The sequence below is a fragment of the Varanus komodoensis genome, unplaced genomic scaffold (assembly GCF_004798865.1).
Source record: "Varanus komodoensis strain SLA01 unplaced genomic scaffold, ASM479886v1 scaffold23, whole genome shotgun sequence".
Classification (NCBI taxonomy): Eukaryota; Metazoa; Chordata; class Lepidosauria; order Squamata; family Varanidae; genus Varanus; species Varanus komodoensis.
The window spans coordinates 1,685,620-1,713,318 of NW_025335627.1; the positions used below are offsets into that span (position 1 = coordinate 1,685,620).

Genomic DNA, 27,699 nt, shown 5'->3' on the forward strand with positions numbered 1-27,699 from the left:
TTTCACCTGGTCTAGTTGTAGCCAGGCAAACATTATCATGGCGTTGTTTTGGACCCTGGAATCTCAGCAGATCTTGATTAATGATTAATGTAAAGTTGGAAAAGAAGCTCAGAAAGCACAAGTCCTGCTTCAAATTCATTATTAAAAAGAAAAGGAGACAGACACAAGGTACGCAAGGTTGTTGTTTTTTTTTAAATGAGGCCAATTTTCTGAACAAAGTGATGGCATCCATTTTTAATAAGCTTGACTGTTTGGCCACATGGCTTCCCTATTTGCTTGCCGTTTTCTTCTTTGCTGAAAGCAAGAAGCTGCTGGTGATACCTCAGGATGGAAGTCACTGGCTCAGCATGCGCACAATTGTGGAGAAGCTCAGCAACAAAGGTCATGCGATAACAGTGGTGGCACCAGAATTTAATTTGCTCTTGAAAGAATCAAAGTATTACAAACTGAAGACATATGCAGTGCCATATACACAGGCAAATCTTGATGCTGAATTTCAGAAATTTGCAAGAAACCTCTTCCATGAAGTTTCTTTTCCATTCACGGTTCTTAAGGAGTATCAGAACAACATGTATGTGATAAATATGTTTTTTGACAATTGTGACAGTCTTCTGAAGAACAGAGGAATCATAAAGTATCTGAAAGAGAGCCAGTTTGATGCCATTTTTACAGATCCAGCTTTGCCATGTGGAGTCATCCTAGCTGAATATCTCTCCATCCCTTCCATATTTCTCTTCCGTGGATTCCCATGCAGTTTAGAGCATGCGATTTGTAAGTCACCAAACCCTGTTTCCTATGTCCCAAGATGCTATACCAGGCATACAGACCAAATGACTTTTATCCAGCGCACGGTTAATCTGTTTGTCAATTCTTTAGAGACGTTGCTTTTTAAGACTTTATATAACAAATATCAAGACATTGCTTCAGAATTTCTACAGCGAGACATTCACTTACCAACACTTTACAGGAATGGTTCAATTTGGCTTTTGCGTTACGACTTTATCTTTGAGTATCCCAGGCCTTTCATGCCCAACATGGTCTTTATAGGAGGCTTAAACTGTGAAGAAGGGAAAGTCCTGCCCCTGGTATGTCCATTTTTTTTTATTTCAAAATGTTTGTTTAACTTGGAAAGGAAGTGCTACATCTGTGCTATCACCATAAGGAGTGCAACATATTACCAACCATGTTGCCAGATTTAGAATAAAGAATTTGAGACATCACTGCTAGGTGGTCAAGATAGATGTCAAATGTCTATTAAAATGGTCTGAAAACACTAAATGTAATTCTTGTGAAATTAGCTGGCCAGAGGTTGGATAGGAGACAACATGGACATCAATGCATATTGCTTTCACAGCATATTTTGTTGCAATTCAGCATTTGCCTTATTAGGAATAAACCCTGCTGAACTCAATGGGATTTTATGGGAGGTCATGGGAGTCATTGACTGGCTTTGGGTGTGATGCCAGAAGAAACGCTTTGGGTTCCTCGACCACGGCACCTGGTTTCTTGCCAATGGACTTCTGGCAAGGGACGGGTTGTACCTCATGAGGATGGGGAAAATGTCCTTCAGAAATGCCCTAGTGAGCTTTGCCAGGAAGACTTTAAACTGAGCTGGGGGGCGGGGTGTTCACCCCTCCCCCCAAAAAACTTGTCCTGATTGGGCAAGTGTTGGGAGAGGATCAGGGCTCTGGGACCAGGGTGTTAGAAGTACTGCAGGGGCTGGAAGGACTCCTACGAAAAGAGGGCCAGTATAGGGAAGATGGGAGGAAGGAGGAGGCTGTGGATCCCAAAGAAAGGAAGCTGTGGGAAGGAGCTGAGGTGCATGTACACCAATGCTAGGAGCATGGGTAATAAGTAGGGAGAGCTTGAAGCTCTCCTGGGTATAGGAGGGTACGACCTGGTGGGGATCACGGAAACTTGGTGGGATGAAAGGCAAGACTGGAATGTGAACACAGAGGGGTATCACCTGTTTAGAAAGGACAGGAAGGGAAAGAGGGGTGGGGGCGTAGCCTTATATGTCACGTAAGGGATAGGATGCAGTGAGATAGAATGCAGCACAGATGGGATCTGGGAGAGGCAGTCCGGGTGAAACTAGGGTGGGGGGACATCCTTGACTAGGATTTGACCAACAGGGAGGAGCTGATAGATGAGGTACAGATTAGGGGAGCTCTGGATGTGAGTGATCACTCCATCCTTTGCTTTCAGATCAGGGGACCGGGGAAATGCAGCAGGTCAAGCACTAGAAGCTGGAACTTCAAGGGGGCCAACTTTGGCCAACTGCAGGCCAGACTGGGGAAAGTCTCCTGGGAGAGGGTACTGGAAGGCAAGGGAGTTCAGGAGGGGTGGATGGCATTCAAGAGGGAGGTTTTGGAGGCGCAAGCCTTGACGATACCTCTAGTTAGTAAGGCGGGGAGGCGAAGGAGAGTGCCGCCATGGATGCAAAAGGAGGTGGTAGAAGGGTTAAAAAAGGCTTCTATCAGCATGTAAATAGCAAGAGGAAGAGGAGACAGGTAGTGGGACCGCTTGATAAGGAGGAAGGGGATTTGGTGACTGATGTGAGGGAACAGGCACTGATGCTAAATGACTATTTTGCCTCTGTGTTCTCCCCAAAGCAGGACAGGGGGGATCCGCATGAGGGATCAGATGAGGCTGGTGCCTTAGGGGCACAGATTAGAGTCACCCCGCCCCCCAGAACTTGAGGAGCTCCTCAGGGCACTGGACATTACAAAGCTGCTTGGCCCTAAGAGTTTACACCTGAGAGTACTTAGAGAGTTGGCAGGGGTTCTCTTGCGCCCACTGGCCTCCATTTTTGAGGCCTCGTGGAGAACGGGTGAGGTTCCAGAGGACTGGAGGGTGACGTCAGTGGTCCCAATTCAAAAAAAGGTAGTAGAAAGGATATGGGGAATTTCAGACGGGTTAGCCTTACATCCACTGTAGGAAAGACAATGGCAGGGCTCATAATAGCGAGAGATCTAGTAACCAAAGATAGGGAAGGAAGGTTGGCGGCCACGCAGCACGGCTTCTGCAAAAACAGGTCCTGCCAGACAAACCTTGTGGAATTCCATGACAAGGTTCCAAGGTGGCTAGATGGAGGGGACACGGTGGATGTGGTTTACCTGGATTTCAGCAAGGCCTTTGACAAAGTGCCGCATGATATCCTGGTTGAGAAATTGAGGAGTTTTGGGATAGACCAATGCACTGTCCGATGGATCAGGGCATGGTTGACTGACCAAAAGCAGAGGGTAACCATTAGTGAGGAATCATCAGGATGACGGCCAGTGACAAGCAGGGTCCCCCAGAGCTCTGTCCTGGGGCCGATCCTGTTTGATCTTTTCATCAACGACATGGAAGAAGGGGTGACCAGTCTGCTGATCAGATTCGCAGATGATACTAAAATGGGGGCAGTGGCCACAAGTGAGGAGCAGGTACTCTGGATCCAGAAGGATTTGGAGAGACTATGGAAGTGGGCAGGGGACAACAGGATGGCATTCAGTGTGGATAAGTGCAAGGTCTTGCACTTGGGGCATAGGAATGGGTGTCATAAGGACAGGTTAGGGGACAGGTGGCTGGTGAGCAGCACTTGTAAAAGGGATCTTGGGGTTACTGGTTGACTGCAGGCTAAACATGAGTCAGCAGTGTGACGCGGGCAAATGCCACCCTTGGTTGCATAGCCAGAAGCATGGCTTCTAGATCAAGAGAGGTATTACTACTATTCTACATGACTCTGATGCTCCCGCAACTGGAGAATTGTGCTCAGTTCGGTGCTCCACATTAGAGGAAGGATATAGCCAGGTTAGAGTCAGTGCACTGTAGGGCCGCAAGGATGGTGGCCAGATTGCAGGGAAAGCCATATGAGGTGAGGCTGAGGGGACTGGGTCTCTTCAGCCTGGGGAAGAGGAGACTCCAAGGGGATCTGTTGGTGGCATATAAGTACGTGAGGGGGTGTCACACGGAGGTGGGTAGAGTTCTGTTTTCCCCTGCGGAGGAGGGCAGGATGCTCCAATGGAGCAAGGCTCGGGGAGCCAAGGTTCAATTTGGATGCCACGAAGTACTTCCTGACAGTTAGGACTCCAAAGATTTGGAGTGGACTTCCAGGGGAGGTGGTTGAGGCCCCATCGGTGAGGATGTTCAAGGATTAGCTGGACATGCACATGATAAGGAAGTCATGAATGGAGCTGTCTGGAGCCAGGGGCCAGACTGGGAGGCCCCTTCTAACTCGCTCAGTTTCTATGTTATGTTTCATTTAAAACTCAGTGGCAATAAACCTATATTGCAGCATATATGCTAGAGTAAGAATAGGATGCAGACGTAGCATTGATGTTATTTGTCTGAAAATACAGCCAAATTCAACAGATGCTTGTATGTCAAGCTTCAGTAATGGTTCTGCTTGTGCTCAAGGCATCATGCTACAGTAAGTGGGGAAAGCAGAATTTGGGTTGACTGTCATGGCCTGAGCTGAGTTTCTCACAGACATTCTGAAATCTATCACATCCTCAGGGAATTCATGGACACTTCAGAGTTAATTCAATGAGTCTTATTCTTCATGGTTGTGATATTTGAAATTTGAACACATTAACATCAAACCACCATCATCCTTGTGAAGAATGGCTGACTATTCACAGCCTTACACAACGCAACACAACCCGATAGCCACAGTGCCACCTGAAATGTAGAAATCCCTTTGTATTACAATTTCAACTTTGCTTTCCTTTGAGCAATTTTTTTTCTTTTCCCCTTCACTCCATAACATTCTTCCTGCTTTTTCTGGATCTCTTCAGCCATTTCATCATTAAGCCTTCTTCTTTTTCTCAGCATAGCACTGTTTCTTCTCTGTCAGCACAGTGTTTCTTTTCTCCAGCTCTCTTTTCACCACCATTTTTCAGCTTTCTTCCTTTCCTCTTTACTGAACAGCATCTCGGAGTCCACTTCACACAGCTGTCCCTTCTTTTCTTCGTAAGACACTTCTGCTCTGTTTTTGTGACCTCCCCAATTTCATATTTATAACTCTCCTTTGCTTGGTTCAGCAGTGGGAACACACCTGGCTTTCATTCTTGTGGCAGTTATGCAGATGCCCAGATGTAATAAAGCTGCAGATCTGGAGGTAAACCTGCTCCTTGATGGCATCATTTCATACTGCAGGAAATGGCAGCGACACTTCCTTTTAATAGCAGGGATGCAGAAGGCATCCCCGCTCCCCTTCAGAATCCTCTTCTTCTCTGAGTTTAGCTGCAATCCTCACAGTACATTTTTGCAACAAGGCGGCAAAGTCACCGCAATATCCAAGATCACAGGTTGTTTTATGGGGCTCCCCAGGTCCGCTTGGTTTTGACAGGGACATACGCAAGCAGGAATTCATATGTCACTGTAAACGTCTTTTAATGGAATGACTGATTTGACAGCTAGCTGACAGAACTGTCAGTTCCTGTAAAATAGGGTGGCACCCAAGCTTTCCTTCAGGCAGATGGCCCTCTTTTAGATGAAGAGAGTTAAATGTTCTCTTGATTTCCTTTCTGTTCAGGAACAGTATGACAGGTGTGGCTGTGATAAACAGGGCTGGCAGAGTGACACCTGCCTTAGGCACCAAACACTGGGCATCAAGAAAGGGTAGCAAATTAATTGTCATTTAACTTTTACTGCTTGGGACGGGCAGATGTCTTGGTTCGGTTTTCTGGCTCATATTGCAAAATAATCTGACTTTGCCCTCTGATAAGGGCAGACTATGGCATTTTTTATGCTACCTCAAGCAATGAAATGCCTTCTGCCAGGTGATAAAGGCCAGCGGCTTATTTCACTGAGCTTCCCAAATGTTCATGGCTCATAGCTACAGCTCTACATGCCCATATAGTAGGTTTGGGTTTAGGGATACTAAACTTAACATCTCCTGATCTGCATGGCAAATATTTGAAATGAATGTTCTTTGCTGTGTTTTCAAAGTTGACTTTCCCCTTTAAACAAACACGCTGCCCACAATCATAAAACCCGAACATTCTGCCAACAACAAAGCATAAGTGCTGTATGGACTGCACAGTTTGTCTTGAAGATGTGACACTGCTTGCCTGGGATGCCAAGTCCTTAGGCAGAGGCCTGTTTGATGCTCTATCTGGAATCCTTTAAATGGAAAAGGTGTGGATTGCACAAGGAATATTTGCATAGGAATCATATGCTTCTCCACTGAGCTGAGGCCCCTCCCTAATGTTAATGATTCAGGATATAAGGAACTCAGCTGTTGCTGCTACACAACAGACAGACAGACAGAGAGAGAGACAGCGACAGCAACAGCGACAGCAATGGTGACGACTCTTATGTTTCACTCCAAGGCGTATGTCGCAGTGCTAATGCTTCTGCTGTCTTCTTCAAACTTTGTTTCTGGTGGGAAACTCCTCGTGATACCCATGGATGGAAGCCATTGGCTTAGCATGTGGCCAGTTGTGAAGCAGCTCAAGCAAAATGGCCATGAGGTAACCGTCGTTGCACCAGAAGTAAATTTGTACATAAAGCCATCAGATGATACTTACATCCTGAAGTCATTTCCAGTGCCCTTCACCAAGGAAGAAATGGATGAGAACCTGCAAGGGTTTGCAGATGATATTATTCAAGAACATCCTTTTCTAGTTAGGTTTTTCAGAATGTATGAAAGAATGAAAAGGACAAGTGCTTTCTTTCTGTCTACTTGTTCAAGCTTATTATACAACCAAGAACTGATGAAATCTCTTGAGCAGACTAAGTTTGATGCTGTTTTTACAGATCCTATGACAATTTGTGGCCAGATAGTTGCAGAGCATCTTGGCCTCCCATCTGTGTTTTTCTTGCGAGCAATTCCATGTGGATTAGATGCTGAGGCTACACAGTGTCCAAGGCCTCTTTCTTATGTCCCAAGAACATTTACAAGCAATACAGATCAAATGACATTCACTCAACGTGTTAAAAATCTGTTGTACCACATGTCAGAGTCCTTCCTCTGTAGCTTTGTCTTTTCTCAGTACACAAGTCTTGCTTCGGAGTTTTTCCAAAGAGATGTGACTGTTATGGAACTTTTAAGTCATGGATCTATTTGGCTAATGAGATCAGAATTTGTGGTTGATTATCCCAGACCACTAATGCCTAATATGATTTCAATTGGAGGGATAAACTGTGCTTGGAAGAAACAATTGCCTCAGGTATGTACTTCTTGCTGTTTTGTTTTGTTTTGTTTTGTTTTGAAAAGTTGTCAGGATAGTATTATGAATTTTGTAGACTTGACTTCTCTTTTGCCAAAGTGCCCTGTGACATTATAATCAGCTAACTAGGTAAAAGTGGGCAAGGTGCAACAACTATCGGGTGGATTCACAGTTGTAATGGCAAATCTGTTCCCTGGACCAAGTGAGCAAAAATCTCAGCTCAGAACTTCCCTGGTCCCTCAATCCTGGATCAGTCACTGGATTCAGCGCATGGCACACCCAAGCTTGGGGAACAAACAGATTATTATAAAGATAAAATATAAGAATAGAGGGTTCCCAAGCCTACAGGCTAAAAGGATAAAATGGGAAAATAGAGGAAGGGAGGGGGAAGGGGAGATTGGACAGCAGCAACTGTATGGCATACAGCCAGCCAAGGAACCCCAGCTGCCAGGGACTTGTAAGTACACTGGGACAGTGAATAAGAAATCTAATTTCTGGCCTCAGCATACACCCATCAGTATACACCCAGGTGCTCCACAGGCTCAGGAAACACAGGGTAACACAGCAATCTTTGGCACGGAGCAAGAGCAGCAGATCAGAACCTCCCGAGAGAAGAGCAAAGAGCCAAAGTCACAAAATGAGCTCTGTGGCTCTGCAAGGACTGAAATCTGTATCTCCTGAGTGCCTGTCCCATGTGCTTAACGACTACGCCATACTGGTTCTCCTGGCAGCTGCCTCTTTTTCTCTGCTTTTTGAATCTTGCTCATAGAGTCATAGACTAGTAGAGTCGGAAGGGGCCATGAAGGCCATCGAGTCCAACCCCTGCTGTTGCGGGACATCACATCGCACCATCCCACATGTGCAGAACGTTCCCAATAGTGAGGCTTTGGAGCAGGGAGCACTTGCGGTGAGCCAGAGAACAGCTCTCTGCAAGGACCCGCCCGAAATGCAGCCAATAAGAGCTGGGCAGCATCCTATCCGCGATATTTCTCGATTCGCATTTTCCATCCAGCCCTTCTCATTTGTGCTCCTGTGTTGGCATCCCAATCACAGAGGAGGACTATCTGTCTTGGGAAGCAACCATCTGGACTAGGCAGCATCTGGCTCCCCACACAGTGTGAGGGGTTAATCAACCGAATCAAACCCGTGCTTCACACTGCAAAGATATGGGACTGGTCCTTCCAGGGTGCTCCTTCCTTCTCTGGGGATTTCTTCCTCAGGTTGATTCTGCGCAAAGGGGAGTGGAGTGGAGTGGAGTGGTGAATATTTTAATTTTGCAAAAACTAGGTGATCATGGGTAGCCCCACCCCGGGTTCTTCTGGGCATCCCTGAGGGAGCACCTCCTGGATGCCCCCAAATGGGATTGGGATGGTTGCCTCTAACAGCAGCTCTTGTGATCTTAAAAACCTTAAAGAAGGCAAGCCGTGGCCAGCACTAAATGCCTCTTCATGGCTCGGGGACATCTTGTTGCTCCTGCAGTGTTCCCAGAATGCTGCAGGAGGACCAGGAGGGTGGCAAGAAGGGAAGAGCAGGCACAGCTTCCCTGCTGGCTTGATTGGCTGATGGGTACAGGTGAGTTGGAAGCACCGTGCAGCCTTAAAACTCTCAAGGGATTTAATGGGTTGCATAGTCTCCCGAATCCCACTGTCCTGGCTCAGTTACTGACTTGCCAGCGGCCTCTTCTGAACCCTGAGCTATCTTCAAAATTCACCCAGGTCACAAGAGGCTTTTGGATATTTGCCCTTCAGATTGGAAGGCCCTGAAGATTAAAGGCACTTTGTACAGAGTTCTCAGTGCCTATTGAATCATGTGGACATGCCTTTGCATAACTCTACTGATAAGAAAAAACCAACTTTGCTCTGCTGCAAGTCTTTGCTGTTTCAGACTTTCTCTCCCCATTTGTTACATTATCACGAGTAAGAGTTCAGAAGAGTTGAACTTGCCTGAACACACTTGGAAGAGTAAGATGTGCTAATATTAGAGGCAATGTCTTAAGAAAAATAAGCTGCTTTTACTAATTCCAACTTTTACACCAGAACATTTGAAAATGCAGGCAGTTTTTACAAAGCAGATGGAAAAAAGGGGCAGGAACAACACCATGAAAGCCAGTGGAATTAATTAGCTAATATCAGAGACAGATTTCAAAGAGAGTTTTGAAGGGCAGAGCTACTCCTCCTATGTAACTCCATGGGTCTCTGGACAGCGTGGAGGATTGTGTGGAGCCTGGAGTGGATTTTATGCCCAGATACCCTCTGCATCCTGAGCCATTTCAGCTCCGTTGGAAGGCAACAGGGCAGTGAAGACGGCTGAGGCAGCATTCCTTCTCCCCTGCTAAGCACAAAATGGAGGAGCGCTCTTCTCCCCACTGCCTGGGCCATGGCCCAGCTTGGGTGTGCACAGCTGGGGAAAGTCCCATATTCCTGGCACCAGAAAGCCTGCATGCACCAAAGGCTCCCTGTCCAACGAGCTTGCTGGGGCCCTTTCACCTGCCCCTTAGTGTCGTGAGGCCGTAACTCACATCTCCAATTAACTCACACAGCAGTCGGCAATAAAAATAAGGACTTTTATTGCTGTTTACTACAAGATTTACGATGCAATGGATAAGCTCTGGCAATGAGCTCCTCGCAGTTCAGTTGCCCCCTCCTTTCTGAACTAAGAGGGAGAAAGTCACGTGACATTAACCTCCTCTCACGTCTCTCTGTTCGTGGGTGGGACAAACTCCTCTCCTGCCGTTCCAATTGGTCTAGTCTCCGTAATCTTCCCTGAAGTCGGGCGTTCCGTAAGTTTCCTGTTACATCTTCCTGTTCTCCAGGACTCAGCCCAGCGGCTTCGGAGTCTGGAGGCAGGAGTGGGGGCAACTTGTTCAAACACCTGGGAGTCTACAGGAAGGGAAGCTGCACCCGGCTCCAGCAACCCAGAGCCAGGATGTGGGGAGGCTACTCACGAGGAAGCCTCCGAGTCGGGCTGCAGGGGGGTTGTTTGGGCCCTGGGCACCAAGTACAAATCTCCTTGTTCCAACACCTGACCCTCACTGTGAGCTTCTGGCTCTCTCGCGTGCCAAGGCCTCCGTCGAGCCGTAAGGCACGACACTTAGATAGAGCACTTAGTGCACTGCTCCCCCACGCCTCAAGGTGGGAAGTGGGAAAACCTGCTGGTATCTCAGATCTGCAGAGGGGGTTCAAGCCTCTGTGGGCCAGATGGGAACCTCTGTGGGCCAGATGAAGTGAGTGGGCAAGAGGTACCCTTCAATAAAGGTGATTTCTGTGCAACATTGTGGCTATGCTCAGACAACATAACAAGCTACAGTGGTTCCCTACCATTGTTGGCCTGTTGTGTTGTCTGAACCCAGTTGTTTTCTCTGAAATACCCAGTGGTATTTTTCCTTGAGAAAGTTAGTGTTTAGAAGCCATGATAAGAAACAATGGTTTGTTCTGTGGTTTCTTCACACCAAAATAGCTTGTTGTGGCTTGTTTGGATCATTTATTGTTTGTTTATTTATTTATCATTTAAAGCATTTTTATCCCATCCTTCCCAATAAAACCTCTCAGGGTGGCTTACAATAATTAAAATAGCAGTACAATAATACAGTAAGTAAAACAATAAATAACAGGCAAAACATAGAATAAACACTTCCATAAAACTAAAGAAAAAAGAAGAAAGAAAGAAAATGTGAACATAATCAGATCATGGTTTCCATAATCCTGGTATGCAACTTACCACAGCCTTCCAGTTTCTGTATGTGGATCTGTGGGGAAGAGGCAGGGAACAGGCAGAGCGTGATGCACCTTAGAATTTAATTTCAGGCACAGTGGCTGATAGGATACGTGCCAGCAGTAGGAAGACTGAGCATGGAGGGTGGAAATCATGATAAACCACTTAATTGTCTGTCAGATAGAGCATGGTAAAGATCCATGAACCATGGTGACCCCACATGGTTGCTTGCTATGACATGTGAACACAGACTATACGATGTACCCCATCTTTGATTTTTCATTTCAGTCCATGCCTGCTCAGGCATGTGTGGCCTTCGTACTGTTGATATAAAATGGCAGGGGTGGGAGAGAGAACCACACCTAAAGTTCTTGAAAGAAAGGTGGAAGATTATTATTTATTACTTTGCATGTATGTCCTGACTTCCTCTTGTGAGAAACCCAATGCGGCCTACAAAGCCTTTCCATGTTATCAGTGGATGTTTTGTTGCTGCTGTTGTCATCTCTGAGCCTCACACAGCATGTAGGAAGGATGTGCTCCACCCCACCATGAGAGAAAAGGAGTGGTAAATATGTAAGCATAAATCAATCTATTTTACATACCTACCCAGGAAAACATGTTAGCTATACAGACTAACTGACCTGAAGGAGACCAAGGAGAATACCGTCTCCTGTTCATTTTTCCGCTCAAGGAAAAAAGGGAGTGGCATAAATGAGAAGAAAGTGGCCCTCCTACCTGACTATTAGAGCAGACAGCCTTCCCAAAGGAAACAATTATCATAAGTGAGTCCAACACAACATAGACATGCTATTCCAAGGCACAAGCAGCGGCCCATGGGTGGCCCTCTGCCACTCTCAGTGCAGTTGAGAAGCTCTGGGGAGCCCCCGGTGTTCCCCCACAGCCCAGCAAGAGGCCATGGTTCCATGCTGTTGTCTGCCCTAGGTCAACACGGCCTGGCTGGGGCTGGAGCAGGAGAAGAGGGTCTTACCTCCCCGCCCAGGAGAGCCCAATGCACTGCAAATGGCAGCAAAGGAATGGCAGTCCTGGGGCAGGTGGCAGTGTGGTGGTGGGAGAGGCCTCCACTTCGCTGGGCTGCAGTCGTCAGTCTCTTTAGTGCCTTGCGAATGTGTGTGATCAGCAGAATCACGAAGTGCTGAATCATCCTGTGTAAGTGCCTCTGCTGCGAGAGAGTTGTATTAATATACAACATAAACTCAGTTCACACATCTGTTTAATGTCCTCTGACAGGCAGGCAGAGATAGCCTTGATGACCTTTTGTGGTTCATTGGAGGCAACTTATTAATAATTTACTTGATACTTCGAAACAGTGCTTTTAAAAGTTAAAAATGCATTATACGCTGCCATGCATTCTTTCATGCATTACATACAGATCTTGTTCACACAATGGCAAGGTTGAAATCAAGTCGCCAAGCAGCTCTTGGGCTTAATGTGTTGTTCCTTCTGTGGCATTTTGCTGAGAGTGGGAAGTTGTTAGTTGTGCCACAGGATGGAAGTCATTGGCTTAGCATGGAAGTAGTAGTAGAGAAACTCCTGCAAAGGGGACATGAGGTTCTGGTAGTGATGCCAGAACATACTTGCCTCATACAGAAATCTGCACATCTTAATGTAAGAACATACCCAGTGCATGACACCAAGGAAGACTTCAAGAATATATTCCGTACAATGGAGACTCATGCTTTTCAGTCTTCTACATATCTGGAGTGGATTGTTGCTGGCTATACGACCTTTTCACAGACTGCTCAAACATATACTTCTGCTTGTAGGAATATTTTAAATGACACGGAAATGATCACCTTCCTCCAGGAAAGCAACTTTGATGCCATGTTTTCTGACCCTGTGTTGTCATGCAGTCCAGTCCTTGCCGAGTACCTTTCCTTGCCTGCAGTGTACTTCTTACGAGGCCTCCCCTGTTCGGGGGACTTCCAAGCTGCTCAGTGTCCAAGTCCTCTTTCGTACATCCCACAGCTATTAACAGCTTATTCTGACCACATGACGTTTCCTGAACGTGTGAAGAATGCCTTAGTAGTGCCCTTGCACTCTTTACTTTGTCGCATTTTGAATGCAAATGCTGAACGTCTTGCATCTGAGTTTCTGCAGAGGGAGGTTACGGTCTTGGAACTTTTCAGTAAAGCGTCTGTGTGGCTGTTGAGGTTTGACTTCATATTGGAGTACCCCAGGCCAGTGATGCCCAACCTAGTCTTCATTGGCGGCATTAACTGTGCACGGACAAAGCCATTATCCAAGGTTTGTAGACCTACGCTGAGGTTGTATTATATATTTGTCATTTTTCAGGACTTGCTTTATCACATTTTGGCACAAAAGGTATTTCATGCTGTGCATGTGCTCGGCTGTGTCAACAGTATGTGAGTATTAGGAGAGTTCCAGTGGCTGATGGGAGATTGTATTGTGTATTTTATCTCTGATTTTGTGTATACTACCAGCATGAATGCAATGTGCAAAATTATCAATTTAAGATCCTATATTTGATTGGTGTTTGTCATCAGATTTCCGTTTCATCCCAGCTCTGGTGTGCAGCTGAAAGACCAAGACAGACACTTTCCAGTCAGTTGGCCACTCACTCTGTCTTCTGAATGGCAGCCTCTCTGAACTTCCCAGAGCCAGTGCAGCTATAAAATAATGACACTTAACACCATCAAAAAGAGCTTCCTGGCAGACTGTCTGGCTCGGTGTTTATTTTTGAAATGAGCCATGTTGGGCTTATTGGCTGTCACTTAAATCTGACTAAAAGGCACTCTGGGAATGCTCGAGGGCATTCTCCATACTGACACTTCAGGTGTTTAGTTTTAAGTCATAGCACAGAAAAGTCTCCTGGAAGGCTAAGCCTTGGATCAAATCAAGCTCCTTTGTGTTTTTTCCTGTGAGGGACCCAGCTGCAAATTATTTTTCAGATTTGCTTCATACTGGTACAGGTTGATCAAGATGACCTCACAGGTCCTCTTCTAAATCTAGTCATTCTCAGCTCTAAGTTATTGTTAGGTTTTGCTATCAGTGGGTGGCACGGGATATTATGTGATTCAGTAAGGGCTGAGATGGGTCTAGAAGGCACATGGGATGGGCAGAGATGACTCCTCTCCCCTTTCCCCCACTAGGCAAAAGGAGGGTGTGAGTGAGGGGTCTGTGCATTTGTGTACAGTAGTGTGCTGGGCATGGATCTGGAGAAGAGGTTGAGAACTGCCTTTGCCCCCTGCAAGACGTCCTGGGGCACCGTGAGTCCCTCTGGGCCTCTGATGGGGAACAGGAATCTGCCAGAATGCTAATTCGGTGAAGCATCCCTCATCTTGCACTCAGCCTGCACACGTGTATAAGCAAGCGTATTTGTACGGAGAAACTAGAGGTCTCAAGGAACCTACCGGCAAGGGACCTGAGCCCTGGGTAAGTGCTGGAGCCCCTGAAAAATGGGGTGTGTGCAGGTAACAATGCAAGAAGAGCCCAGCAGGCTGAGATTCAAGCTCTAACTTGTTCTGAAGGAACTCTTGTCTCAGCTCTGCTCCCCTGGCAATATGTTTTACCTTGTGAAAGGACGTGCCTGCTCAGACTTGGGCAGCTCCTTCGGGCCCTTTAACCCACATGTGTCCAGCCCCACTTGAAAATGATACATGATTGTAGTAATGAAATGATAACAGGGATTATACAGTGGTGCCTCGTACTTCAAACTTAATTGATTTCAGGAGGCTACTTGAGCTCTGAATCATTCAAAGTGACGCAATGTTCCCCATTAGAAATAATGGAGAGTGAATAAATCCACTCCCAAACCCTAAACAATATCCATATTGATATGTAAGGGATACACATACACACACACAAATCCAGAAAAGGCACAGAAAACAATCAAAAAGGCACTCACTGAAAAGGCACAGATGCAGGAGATCCTCTCCCAGCGAGAGATGACTTGGGCACGCAACAGAAGATGTTTGACCGCATTTTTTTTCACTTTGCTCACAGTTCGACCTTAGTCACGCAGTGCTCCCATATAACTGAATGGCACTAAAGCTCCATTGCACCAGTGGAACCCACTGCATGGGCAACGTTGAGTTGAAACTTCCTACAAGAGGGCCCAAAATGTTCAGCAAAGCTTGTTTCTTGTTTGGGGTAGTTCAGCAGGGCTCCCTTGTGTGAGCTCAACCGACTTGCCCCGTTGCAGAAACCAGCATTTCCACATTTCAGCTTGTCTCCAGAGGAGCTAATTTTCCACTCTGTCAATGGTAGGTGCCGGCACGGCACAAAAGAACTGGCAGGGGCGTAAGTGTCCTGTTTGGATGTGAGCCTTTTTATCAATGAAGTACCAAGTGTGAGAATCTGGCCTTTTGGTTTCTGATAGTATTGCTGGATTTGTGGGAAGTGAAACTAACTTGAGGAGTGCTACCGTTCAGTCAAGCCTGGGTTGCACAGCCAACCTTTGACCACATTTTGAAGCTTAGTTGTGTGTTTGCAAATGAGTAGAGGAAAACTAATATTTAAAGAAGAAAAGCCTGAATGCTCACAAAAGCTTTGGCTTTCATGTGTTTTACAATGGGGTTTTTACACCCAGTCCGCTTACAAGTAAATCACTGCACCACTGGGAAGAAGTCTTCGATGTGTCAAGGCACATGCCAACTCCCTGCATGGCTTCTACTTGCTTTTACTCTCTGGGGCCTTTCAAATGGAGGTAAAGTGTTGGTAATACCTTTGGATGGGAGTCACTGGCTGAGCATCAGTCCTGTTCTGGAACACCTTCAGCAGAGAGGACACCAACTGGTAGTTGTTGCCCCAGATGTAAGCTTGTGGATCAAGCCGTCTGTATATTACACAATGAAAACATTTGCTGTACCTTACTCGGTGGAATACATAAAAGCAGAATTTCAAAAGCTTGGCCACAAGATTTTTACACACCGACCTTTCTTGGCAAGGATGACTGAAATGCCTGCAAGAATAAGAAATATTACAATGCTTCTCTTCAATAATTGCAAGCTGCTTTTGCATGACAAAGAGCTGCTTACTTACCTGGAAGAAAACAGATTTGATGTCGTTCTTATGGATCCAGTGTCTCCATGTGGACTGTTCCTGGCTGAGTATTTATCTCTTCCTTCCATTTACTACTTACGTGGAATACCGTGTGGCTTAGACTTTGAGGCAACTCAGTGTCCAGACCCACTTTCATATGTCCCCAAATTCTTCACAGGCAATACAGACCACATGACATTTTATCAGAGGGTGAAGAATTGTTTGGTTGGCTTGTTGGAATTCATGACATGCTCTTTTTTGTATTCACCCTATGAAACCCTGAGCAAGGAATTCCTGCACCGAGACATGACGGTATCAGAGCTTTATAGCAAAGCATCCATTTGGCTAATGCGCTACGACTTCGTGTTCGAATACCCCAGACCCATCATGCCCAATATGGTCTTTATTGGGGGTATAAATTGTGCAAGAACAAGTAATCTAACTCAGGTTGGATCCTTTTTCCAATTGCATATATTTTTCAAAGCTTAATCTTAAAAAGTAGAAGGGATTAGGGTTGAGATATTTGAGTAAATGAAAAAAATTAATGGCAAATAACCCCTTGACATATTTCAGGATTAAGGGAAGCATTGTGATCACAGGCAACACATTAAAAAGAAACACCTGGCAGCTGCCTTCATGCTCATACAGATCCTACTACCTTGATGCCTAATCCCGTGACAGGGCTTGGAGAACTCCCTTAATTTATATGAGGAGAGGAATGCTGAAGGACCCAATTCTTGCCAGTGTCCAGGATGGAATGTGAGCCTGAGTGGGCCATTAATTAAATCCAGGACACTTGATTTTTTTCTTTTATGAGCTGAAGTATATTACCGTATTTTTCTGTGTATAAGATGATACTTTTTCTTAAAAATATTTACCTAAAAATGGAGGGGTGTCTTATACATGGGGGGGCCAAGAGGAGAACTGTGGTTGCGAAACTGCCAATACCTTATCTCTGCAAACTAGTCTCACAAGCGAAACTTCTGATTGCAGAGACAAGCTAACAGGTTTCTTCCAATTATGAGCCTTATGGAACTGACGTCAGCTGATGCTGTGGAGAGCGTGTGGCCCAGGGATCCTCAAACTTTTTCAACAGGGGGCCAGTTGAAAGGCGGTGGCGGCAGGTGTGGACACTCTGTGTGGGGAGACGGGCACGATTGTGGGCATGTGTGCGGGGAGGTGGCATGCGTGGCAAGGCAGCAGCTTGCTTGCTCGGAGATCAGTAAGAAAAGTGGGAGGTGCCCTATACACGGGGGTGCCTTATAGACGGAAAAATACGGTAGCTCTTTAAGAACATGTCAGCATGACCGAATTTTAATCTACTGTGCGATGGTACCAGAACTGTAGTTAAATAATGCTAAGGTTCTAACAAAGCAGTATTGGGAAGTTAGAGTCAACACCATTGCAATGTAGAATTTAGCCATGCTGTAACAGGCTTGCGGTTATAATGATTAAAATATATGCAAGTTCTGAGAGCAGCAGAAAGAAAAATAGCCCCCCTTTTATAATTCTGGGTGGCTTTGTTGAACTAGAACGCTCATGGCAATCTGGCACTCCTGAGACTTGATGAGTGAGCAGGATGGGGCTGGGCAGTGGGGGAAAGTGGCTGAGATTCACTAACTTCCATCTTTATCACCAGAAAACCACCCTAAAGCAAGCCTTGAGGGGTGGCACCTGGTGTTGGACCACAGAGACGGGGGGGGGGGGGGCATGCTGGTGGTGGACCCCACCCCCCTCCCTGCCCAGCAGCTGCCCTGACCGAGTTGGCAGAGGAAGTCTCAAGTGTGCCATTAGCAGAACCCGGGACGATGATCCCATGCTGAGGCTGCCTCTGGAATGCCACCAGCTCAGAACTTCTTGGCCTCCATGACATCTGTGCGCTGTCTCAGTTGCTCATTAACCCAAGATACGAAGCAAGGCATTCCCTTGAGTTGGTCTTTGCTTGAAGCTGTGAAGTCTGAAAATTGGTGCAGTGGGAGCAAGAGGGGAATAATTCCATTGCCATAGTCAGATCATTTCCTGGAGAGGTTTGAACCAGGGCATTGTTTCTTTCCTGCAGGGGTGGGGGCCCCATTCAGGTGCCCTGCCCCAGGAGACTGATGCAATCTGATGGATTTCTAATGGTCCACCAGCTGTTAATGCCCTTCCCAGTGAATGGGGTCCTGGCCCCTCAAAGACCTGCTGTGATCTGTTTGCATTGCATTTTGAGGATATCTTTGCCTCTCCCCACAGCAAACTTGCTAGCACCACTCCAGCTGAGGTGTGTAACATTGTCCATAAGGTGCTGGAGAGAGTTGTGGTGCAGCAATCTTGGAGGATACCATTTATGCAGGCCCATTTCAGTCTGGCTTGCGACCTGGTTATGGACTGAATCAACTTTTACTCTCAGAGGGACAACGGGAGTGAGATCCTGCTAATTCTACTTGCTTTCTCATTAGCTTTTGGTACCAGCAGCCACAGCTTCCTCCTGGAGAGACTCCTTGGGTTAAGTGTAGGAGGTACCATGTTCCAGTGGTTCTGGTCTTAGCTGTGGGGAACTTCAGGGAATAATGCTGGGAAAGATTCCACAGCGTACCATCCTATCCCCAGTGTTACTTAACATCTATATGAAGCCAAGAGCTGTGTTCATTAACATCTGTGCAACCAAGTGCCCTCTGTTTGCTGAAGACACACAGCTCAGCTCTGCCTCCCTGTGGCAACTGAATCAGGAGAGACTGCGCAAGCCTTGGTTCAGTGTCTGGACTCAGTGATGGGCTGGATGTGGGCCAATAAACTGGAGCTGAGTCCTGGCAAGGTGGAAGTCCTGGGAAATGTGCTGTCACACCCATTTTCTGCTTGTAGAGCTGATTTGCCGCTACGTGAACCAAATGCTAGACTAGAGGTACCGTTGCTCTGATCCAGCGTGGCCCGTCTTTGGTTCTGGGTGGGGTTGCAGCCCCCCTGAAAGATCAGGTGTGCTGCCTGGGGGTAGGGTTGGGACAAACCCTACTGGAATCCATCCCTCCAAGGATTCATGGGCTTCCTCTTACGCTCGAGCCAGTCCAGCAAAGCAAGCTGAGCCAAGAAGTCTACAAACCCTCACAGGCCCCAGGTTGGGCAACTGGCAACTTTTGGCATCAGCTGCAGCTGCCCAAGCAACAGCTGCCTTTGCAGTGTGAGGGGGCCCTACTAGTGGTTGCAGGGTCTCCTTTCCTGGCAGGCCTCTCACGACCAGCCTTCTTTGCCATCAGTCACAGCCACTCAAACAACAGCTGCACTTGCAATGGGAGAGGGGTGCTGGTTGTGCGGCACACAGGCCTTGATTCCACTCAAGGGCTCTGTGGATGCCGGGGGCACTTGCTAGGAACTTGGACTCTTGGCTGCTGCAAAGTAGACCAGAGTCCAGGGAGTCAAGCCCAGGGAATCCAACAGATCCCCACTCCCAAATAGATTCCTCACACAGCCCGGCCTGGGGGATACTCTTAGACCTACCACTGTTGCTGGAGGTCCAAGTGATTGCAACAGGCGGCATGTCTTATACCATCACTGGTTGATTTGTCAGCCGTGGCTCTCCTGGACAGGGATAATGTGGTGGCAGCAATACAAGCTCTGGTAGCCTGAGGACCAGCTTACTGCAATACGCTCCGTGTGGAACGGCCTTCGAGGTGCTGTGGAAGCTGGAGCCAGTGTAGAAGGCAGCAGCTTGGCCGAGGTCAGGACGGGCCTTCTTGGCATGCAGCTCCCTTGCTGAAGGCACTGCAGTGCTTGCCCTGTCATGGCTGAGCCAGGCCCCACCTCGGGAGGTCTGGGAGCAAAACCGCTGTGCTCCATTTGCTCGCTGACCACTCATGGCCTTCATGTTCTCTTGTTTGCAATGGATTCTTTTTACTGTTTTATCTTTGTACTGTTAACTTCTCCAGAATTTCTTTGGGTGTGGGCAGTATACAAATTCTGTAAGTAAATAAATACATAAAATACATAATATTTTAAAAAATAACTCTACATTTACCTTTGGATTAGAGTGAAACATGCTCTAATGCTTAACTAAGAATAATATGGTAACATACTATTATACTGTAATTCATGTTTCAAGATCAGTAGTACAGTTTTTTTATTCCTAAAAGTGGTACAATTATATTGATTTCTGTACATTATTCATAATATAACAGAGGAAACCCCTTGCTCCAGAAATGTTTAACCACCAATTGTTACTTGCTTCCCAGCTTCCTGTCAAGACTACAGAGACCGCTTAAACTGAAAATGGGCCCAGGTTATGTGAGATATATGAAACAAAGAATTTTAACTGCAGCCTAATTTTTTGTAGGAATTTGAAACCATAGTGAATAATTCTGGTGAACATGGCATTGTGGTGTTTTCCTTGGGCTCAATGATCTCTGAAATTCCAATGAAAAAAGCGATGGAAATTGCTGAAGGATTGGGAACAATACCTCAAACGGTAAGAGGAAGAAGAAGTTATAACATCTGCTTAGGATATTGATTTAGTACATTAAGCACTGGGGTCCAGCATGGATGTGTCACACCTGGTTGTAGGAATGAATCTTCAGCTGCAGTGGCTTCTGCAAGGTAAGCCCACATTTCTGTGGAATAACTCTCAGTGATGGGCACAGCCCTGTACCAGGATCAAACCAAGCCTGCAACTGGACCAGAATGCAATGGGAAGCTATTCACATGCAGGAGTCTAGAAATAACGACACCGTAATTTGACACCACTGCTGGTGCAGAACTACTCCAAAGCAGCAGAGGGCATGGCTGCCATGACAGCACTTCAGTTGAACAACATGTGGACAGTTTCCCGGCAGTTGTCATGTTGGGGCGTGCCAGGTAAAGTAGTCAGGGCTCAAGAAGGCTCCTACACCGTGACGTTCTCCTGGCAGTATCTGACAGGTCCTAAATGTGAAAATGTCTTTCGTTTGGAAGCTTGGTGTCACGAATGGTTTGCAGTAGCCCCAGTGCTGAAAACTGTGTTGCTCTGTCTAGCTGTTGTCATGCCACTTCATCTCAGATAACACTGACTAACTCATTTCCTCAAATTGGGGCGCAGGTGGGCTGTATAAGTAATGGTGGTTACCTGAAGGTTGAAAACATGAATACTAAGGTTGATCACAGTATAAGAAAGTCAGCTTGGTCCTTTTCCTGCTGGAATTCTGAATGGAAAGAATGACAGAACGGAAAAATATTCCCAACCAGTGACAGCCCCTTCAACATGCTGCTTGGGCAATCTGAATAGGTTGTCAGTGGCTGTTAAAACAAAGATTGTGAAAGCCGTTTGTCAGGCTGGGTTTCACCATCTCTGGAAAAACCGTTTCAAGCCAAACAAAGCTGCAGCAAGCTGAACGTGGCTTGTGATCATGTCAGGGAGGGGAGAAAATGGTTCCCGTCTCAGTGCTCCCTGGGATACCAGTGGGCGGAGCAAGGGGGGAAGGGATACATTGATGAGCTCAGCCTTCCCTCTGGCGCATTCTAGGCCATTCACAGGAAGATCAGCCCAGGGCAGCTTATCGTTTGTGTGGATGGCCATGGCATGCGAGTGCACCTTGCATTGGCCAACTTTAGAAAAAAGGTTAGAATTTATTCTGCCTTTTCCAAAGCTGGCAACCACAGAGTCCCAGTTTGTGGGAGATTATAGCCGATCAGCAATCTGGTTTTAACCAGGTGGAAGGGAAAAGAGAGGTCAAAATGCCAGTGCCCATTCTCTTCAGCCCTCCTGGCATGGGCCGTGCAGGAGACAAGTCCAGGGATCCTGGGGAAGTGTATCTGGCACTAGTGTGCGTGCATTCGCACAGACGGAAGAGACATGCTACTTCATGCCTGTTCTGTGTTTTCTCACCCACAAAGGTGCTGTGGCGGTACACAGGAGCAGCTATTCCCAACCTTGCCAACAACACCAAGGTGGTCAAGTGGCTTCCACAGAACGATCTGCTTGGTATGTCTGGGCCATTAATCATGCTGCTGCCTCGAACTGGCACTGCTTCTGTCCCCCTGAGGAGCACCGCCCATCTGCCCCAAGGAAGAGGCACCTGAGCCCCTGTGCCTGGCAGCTCCCGGTCACCCTGTGCCTGGACCAAGGCCTGCTGAGGCAGCCTCTGCCGCTGCTGCCCCCTGTGCCGGCCTTTTCCCCAGATGGCTGTTTTGCCATCTAGATTTAGGGCAGGTAACGGGGAGGGAGGGGATTGGGGGTGTCCGCTGGCACTGGTAGGGGCCTGTGGCCCCAGCCTTCTCTCCTGCCTATGCCCCAGGCACCCCCCTTTCCCTGGCCAAGGCTCTGTTGTGGCTTTGGGGAGTGGGCAGCTGGTGCAGTTCCACCCACCCCAGCTGTGGGGGGTGTCAGTCTTCAGAGCCCACCCATCTAGGTCAGAAGACCTCTGTACTCAGACCCTGAAGAATCCCAGGGCCACCAGTCAAAACTGGGAGACCATAGGATTTTGTCCTAATTACAAAGAAACAAGTATTACTCTGCATCTAAAAGCATCTAAGTAATTACAAAGGTTGTAGAAAGAGAATGAGGCCACGTGGCATTGGATGGACAGTTTCTCAGGCTCATTCTTATGATACACACTCACAAAGACCTATAGTTCTGGCCAGCTGTGTCAGTGAGTAAAATCATAGATGCCAACACCCTGTATATCCCATGGATTGTTGGGACATTCTCTCCCTTGCAACAGGCCATACCGCCTGAGTGTGGATAATGCAGTGAACTGTACCAGGGCAGCGACTATGGAGACTGCGCTGTGCCTGTGTTGCAGCTGAGGTGAGCGGAGCGCATCATGGCCCGAAGAAGTCCCCCGGCAGTTTGGCTTGAATTCCTCCTGCCATCCGTACACAGGCCATTTGGTCCTTCCATCCCATCCCCACACTTGAGCTTGCGCAATAGAGGAAGGTGGCCACGACTGACATATGGCCCCCCTGACCCTCAGGGTTGCTGGCTGTTACCTGAGGTGAAAAGGGAAAGTGGAAGGGGAGAGCATGGTGGAGAGCCTTATCTTTTTACCTGGCTTCTCTGGTGGTCTTTTGGGCTACTGCAACAGGGCAAGTTCGGTACATTTCTGGAGCAGGAGGCCTAGGTGGAGTACAGAGTGGCAGCTTCCTCCAGCCCCACTTCCCCAGCATGCTGTTGGCAGGTATTTCACTAGTCTGTGAATAATATTACAGACCACGTTGGTTTAATTGTATTGCTTTTTTAATTCTGCATTTACTTTGCTGAAACTACATATAACAACATAACTTTGGTCATGTGTGCTAACCCAGATTCATAGTAATTAGCAGCACAATAAACCTGTCTGTTTTCCTCCTTCCATCTCTTCCTCCTTGAACAGCTCATCCAAAAGCCAGAGCTTTTATCACCCATGCCGGATCCCATGGGGTCTACGAGGGGATCTGCAATGCAGTGCCCATGGTGCTGCTCCCCCTTTTTGGAGACCAAATAGACAATGCAAAACGTGTGGAATCTCGAGGCGCAGGCGTGACCCTGAATGTCATTGAGATGACTTCAAAGGACCTCTCTGATGCACTGAAGGCTGTTATTTATGATAAGAAGTGAGTAATGCCCTGCATTTTATTTGTTTACTTACTTGGGGATGCTAAACTGAGGCTAGGCTATGGTTGTTCTCAAGTACATTTGGAATTCAATTCCCGCAATGGGCAAGCTACGAGGTAACAGTGCAAATCCGTCTCTAGCTCCAGAATTGCTGCTGCCCCCAGAAACAGAAACGGTGGCCTCTGAACAACCCTTTGCTCTTATCCTGTTGATTCTTCACTTAGGCTGGGTTTGCATCTCACAAGAAGCCACGGTGGTTTCTTACTCTTGTCAGTCAGTTGTGTTTTCCAGACCCAGTTGTGATGTTTCTGTCTGGTACCTTTAGTTTCCTAAAACCACTGGGAGAGTCAACAGTTTACTTGAGGAATTCCTGTTTCACTGCAGCTTCTCGGGTCATTCAGACCCAGGATCTCCACTTACCTTACGGAGTTCCATAGAAAGAGTTGCCACCACAGAAGTGGCTGCTCAGCCATCCATTCTCTACTACTTCTAGTTCCCTAGCCACACATCCTTCATCTTGAATTCCAGTTGGCTGAGCAGGGTGCCCATCTTCCTGTTCATTTTTGGAAATGGGGAGAAAGCAGGTAAATGCGCAAAGGGAGAGGGTCTGAGAAGAATTAATTAAATATTAACAATTATTTTTAATTGTTAATATTATTTATTGATTTTATATCTTTGGCCAGGATGTCTCCAATTATATTGTTTTATATGGTTAACTGTGTATTTATTTATTGTTGTGAGCCGCCCCGTGGCTTCGGTGAATGGGGCGGCACAGAAACTTGCTAAATAAATAAATGAATGAATGAATCAGGGAAAATGAGTTGATTATGATTTAATAAAAATTTTGGGGGCTGGCATGGCTAGGAAGTGTTGCAGAGAAGCAGATACATTTGGGATCAGGAAGAGGGAGAAGCTACCTTAAAATTTCAGCAGACCAATCTGGATGGGGTTGCTGAGATGCATTGGAATCAATAGCGTAAGGAAGGAGGCTTCAATTGGGGGCTCTGCTGGGATGCATGGTGAGAACTGGAGGATAAAACTGGGAGCACAGAAACCATGTTGCCCAGGGAACCATCTGATCTTTGACCAGTAAGTTGGACAAAACTCCACCATGGAAACAGTGCAGGGCTGTTTGCTGTGACGTATGAACCCAGCCTTACACTAAACCAGGAGACTATAAAGTTTCTCAGAAATTTATCAAGGCATCATCAAATGAGAGTGTCAATCATGGTAGGCAGTGATCCCAAAAAGACAACTTGCCCAGCCATTTTCATAATTCCATGTGCTAAGAATGAGTCCAGGCTGAGTTTTGGAGTGCATCCTTAGCACACATGCACAATGGTGAGGAAAAACTGACTTTGAGTTCACTTGGGAAGGGTTCTCTGGATGTCCAGAAGTTTGAAAATCACTCCCCTACACAATCTGCATGTCACAACCAGCAGTTGTGGGTTTTGTTTTGTTTTGATCATTGTGGGCTTGTTATGCGGGCCTGTCCAAGTAGTTATATCACCGCAGCCCAGAAGCTGCAATGAGAAGCAGTGGTCTGTTGCATGTTTTGCTCTGATCTGGATGGACTCTCATGGCATCTGGACCCAGGAGCCCCATTTTTCCATCTGAGGTGAAAAAGCACCACAGAGTCCACCACTTGGCACCATACTTCTACTGCCCATGGCCCCCTGGCATCACACACATCCTCACTGATTTCTTCCTATTTGCTGAGCACCATGTTCATCACCCTGTTTGCTTTTTGAACAAGGGTAAATGCACAGACGGAGGAGGAGGAGAAGGAAACTGCAGCAATAGTACTCAATGTAACGTCAAAACAAAAAAAAAGTCATCTTTGGGGGCTGGATTGCTTAGGGAGCTCTAAAGAGACGGAGGCACAGTCAGGCAGGGGAAAGGGGGAACCTACCCGAAATCCTCAGTGGACCAATCAGGAAGATTGGTCATGCATGTTGCTGGGCTGCATGGCAAGAGCAGGAGGATGGCAGGAGGTGGGGAGAAAATGACAGAACCATCAGGGGTGTGTCATGATTTGTCCAGGAAAATATAGCAAGTTTTATTTATTTTATTTATTTATTTTTCGATTTATATCCTGCCTTTTTCCTACAAAGGGCTCAAGGCAACTTACACCATTGTCCTCCTCCATCTTATCCCCACAACAACAGCCCTGTGAAGTAGGCTGGGCTGAGAGTCTGTGACTGGCCCAAAGCCACCCAGCTGGCTCCATGGCTGAGCGGGGACTAGAACCCAGATCGCCTGAGTCCCAGTCCCATGCGCTTAACCACTATGCCACACTGGCTCTCTCACCACACACGTTCCCACCAATGCCAGCTGAGGTCGAGCTGGAGACCATGGGGACAGCACAGGTGTGTGTGGGGGGGAGAAGGGGCAGTGGAAGCAGCAGGCAGTGCTGGGTGGCCCTTGATGGCATCCCCAGTCTCTGAGGCACCACCCAAGAAGAGTACCCGATACGGCCCGGCTCCCGGCTCCTGGCAGGCTCCTTCCGAAGCGTCTCTTCTCTCCCGCCCCTCCTCGGTGGTGCTGCCGTTTCTCCCACAAGAGGCAACACCAAGTGAGGTCAAGCTGGAGGCCATGAGGAGAGTGCAGGGGGCCTTGCGCTGGTCTGCAGCAGGCGGGAAGCCGCGACAGAGACTGCAGGCAGGCGGTGGGTGGCCCTCGAAGGGGCCCGCAAGAGCCTGGTCTCTGAGGCGCCGCCCAAGAGCCGTCTCCAGATCGTGCTCACAGAGCTAGTCTTTCTGAGCTGTGCAGGTGGAGGCTTATGCTGTTTCGCACCCAGTTTCCTGCCAATGTAAGAACTCGGGATATTTGGGAAATTTCTTCAGTGTTGCAAACTAGAGAAGGGCCTTGACTCCGCCTGCCTTCCAAGGGCCTCCGAGCCCCCAGCTGCGCTTTGGTATGGTTTCTTTCCCTGTAATCTAGTTCCCAGAGAGACTCTGATTGACGCTTCCACTCTCATAAATGCTTTCAGATACAAAGAGAACATCCAGCGCCTCTCAGACCTGCACCTGGACAGACCCATCCACCCTCTGGATCTTGCCGTGCATTGGGTGGAGTTTGTGATGAGGCACAAGGGAGCGCCCCATTTGCGACCAGCAGCTCACGACCTCAACTGGATCCAGTACCACTCTATCGACGTCTTTGCCTTCCTCCTGGCTGTAGCACTGATCGCCCTGTTCATCTCAGTGAAGTGCTGCCTGTTCTGCTGCAGGAAGTGCTTCTGGAAAAGCGGGAGGCTGAGCAAGAAAAGCAAGGCAAAGGCCCATTAAAGTGAGGCAAGATGTGAAAGGGGAAGGCAGTTCAAGGGAATGGGGCCTTCCTGAAGGAGATCATGAGTGATCACTCTTAGCTTACCCCAGGGCCACTTGCCATTTTTAAAAATTTTAAGACAGCAACATACCCGGACTTACGCAAGCCGCTGTTGTGTGCACACATGCACGCACACCACTCTGACCAATGCAATCTGAACAATGTGTTCTTCGAGACCTGTGCACTTCCATGCAGATTCCACTTCTGTAGTTCATAGATGCGTTACAGAATCAATTAGCTCAGATAATTAATTATTACATAGATGTACATAGATGTGTTACAGAATCAGTTAGCTCAGATAATCAGATAGCTGGTCCTCCACTGCTGGGATGGGATTGACAAATGGGTTACATTCCAACCTAGGATCTCTTTAGCACCATCAATATATATATATATATATATATATATATATATATATATATATATATAGGCAGCTGGGGGAGGAGGAGTCTTTTAAGAGGATGTGAAAGTGTGAAGGAGAAGGCTAGTAAATGAGCATAGTGGACTATTGTACCTTTTGGACAATTTGACAGATACAATTGGTTATTCAAAGATGAAAAATCCTTTTATAGGAACACTTCTCAGCTAGTCACTCTGGAAGGAGAAGTGAATCCTCTGTGGCTGTTTGGGGCTAAAAGTGGGTTCTAGACCTGGAAAGTTTGAACTGGTGAACGCTACTCAGTTGAACAATTTAGTTGATTTTGTATCTAGGAATATGAGCTATTGGTGACGAAAATCAGTATTATCTATCAGTGTAATGTAATTGGCTCCCACTCTAGGTGCTTTCAAAGTACAATTGACTTGAAGACAGCCTTTGCTGCCATTTCAACTGTTTAGTGCTCTTCATTTAAATGAATTAATTTAGGAAATCCTGAAATGTGCACAAGAAGATGTTAACAGAGACTTTTAATAAAAGAACAGCATAGAAAAACTAGAAATAAATAA

At 47.0% G+C, this 27,699-nt stretch overlaps 1 protein-coding gene across 4 annotated transcripts; it reads left to right on the plus strand.

The window, feature by feature from the left end:
* The first annotated feature begins 164 nt into the window (after positions 1-164).
* Positions 165-27,699, plus strand: LOC123024275 (UDP-glucuronosyltransferase 1-6-like). Of its 4 annotated transcripts, none has more exons than XM_044431807.1 (5): positions 165-1,085; positions 20,194-20,325; positions 21,726-21,813; positions 23,204-23,423; positions 26,417-27,699. In XM_044431807.1, exons 1-5 carry the CDS (start codon positions 222-224, stop codon positions 26,712-26,714), a joined length of 1,602 nt encoding a protein of 533 aa, XP_044287742.1. In that variant the 5' UTR covers positions 165-221; the 3' UTR covers positions 26,715-27,699. The 4 variants fall into 4 exon arrangements, with proteins under 4 accessions (XP_044287742.1, XP_044287741.1, XP_044287743.1 ...); XM_044431806.1 differs by lacking the exon at positions 165-1,085 and adding an exon at positions 6,248-7,157; XM_044431808.1 differs by lacking the exon at positions 165-1,085 and adding an exon at positions 12,262-13,133.

Bases quoted from the DNA above. Each gene is read 5' to 3' on its own strand.
- LOC123024275 (XM_044431806.1), top strand. From the start codon at position 6,288: ATGGTGACGACTCTTATGTTTCACTCCAAGGCGTATGTCGCAGTGCTA. The intron at 7,158-20,193 runs GTATGTACTTCT...AATTTTTTGTAG, and splicing joins GGAAGAAACAATTGCCTCAG to GAATTTGAAACCATAGTGAA. The intron at 23,424-26,416 runs GTGAGTAATGCC...AAATGCTTTCAG, and splicing joins GCTGTTATTTATGATAAGAA to ATACAAAGAGAACATCCAGC.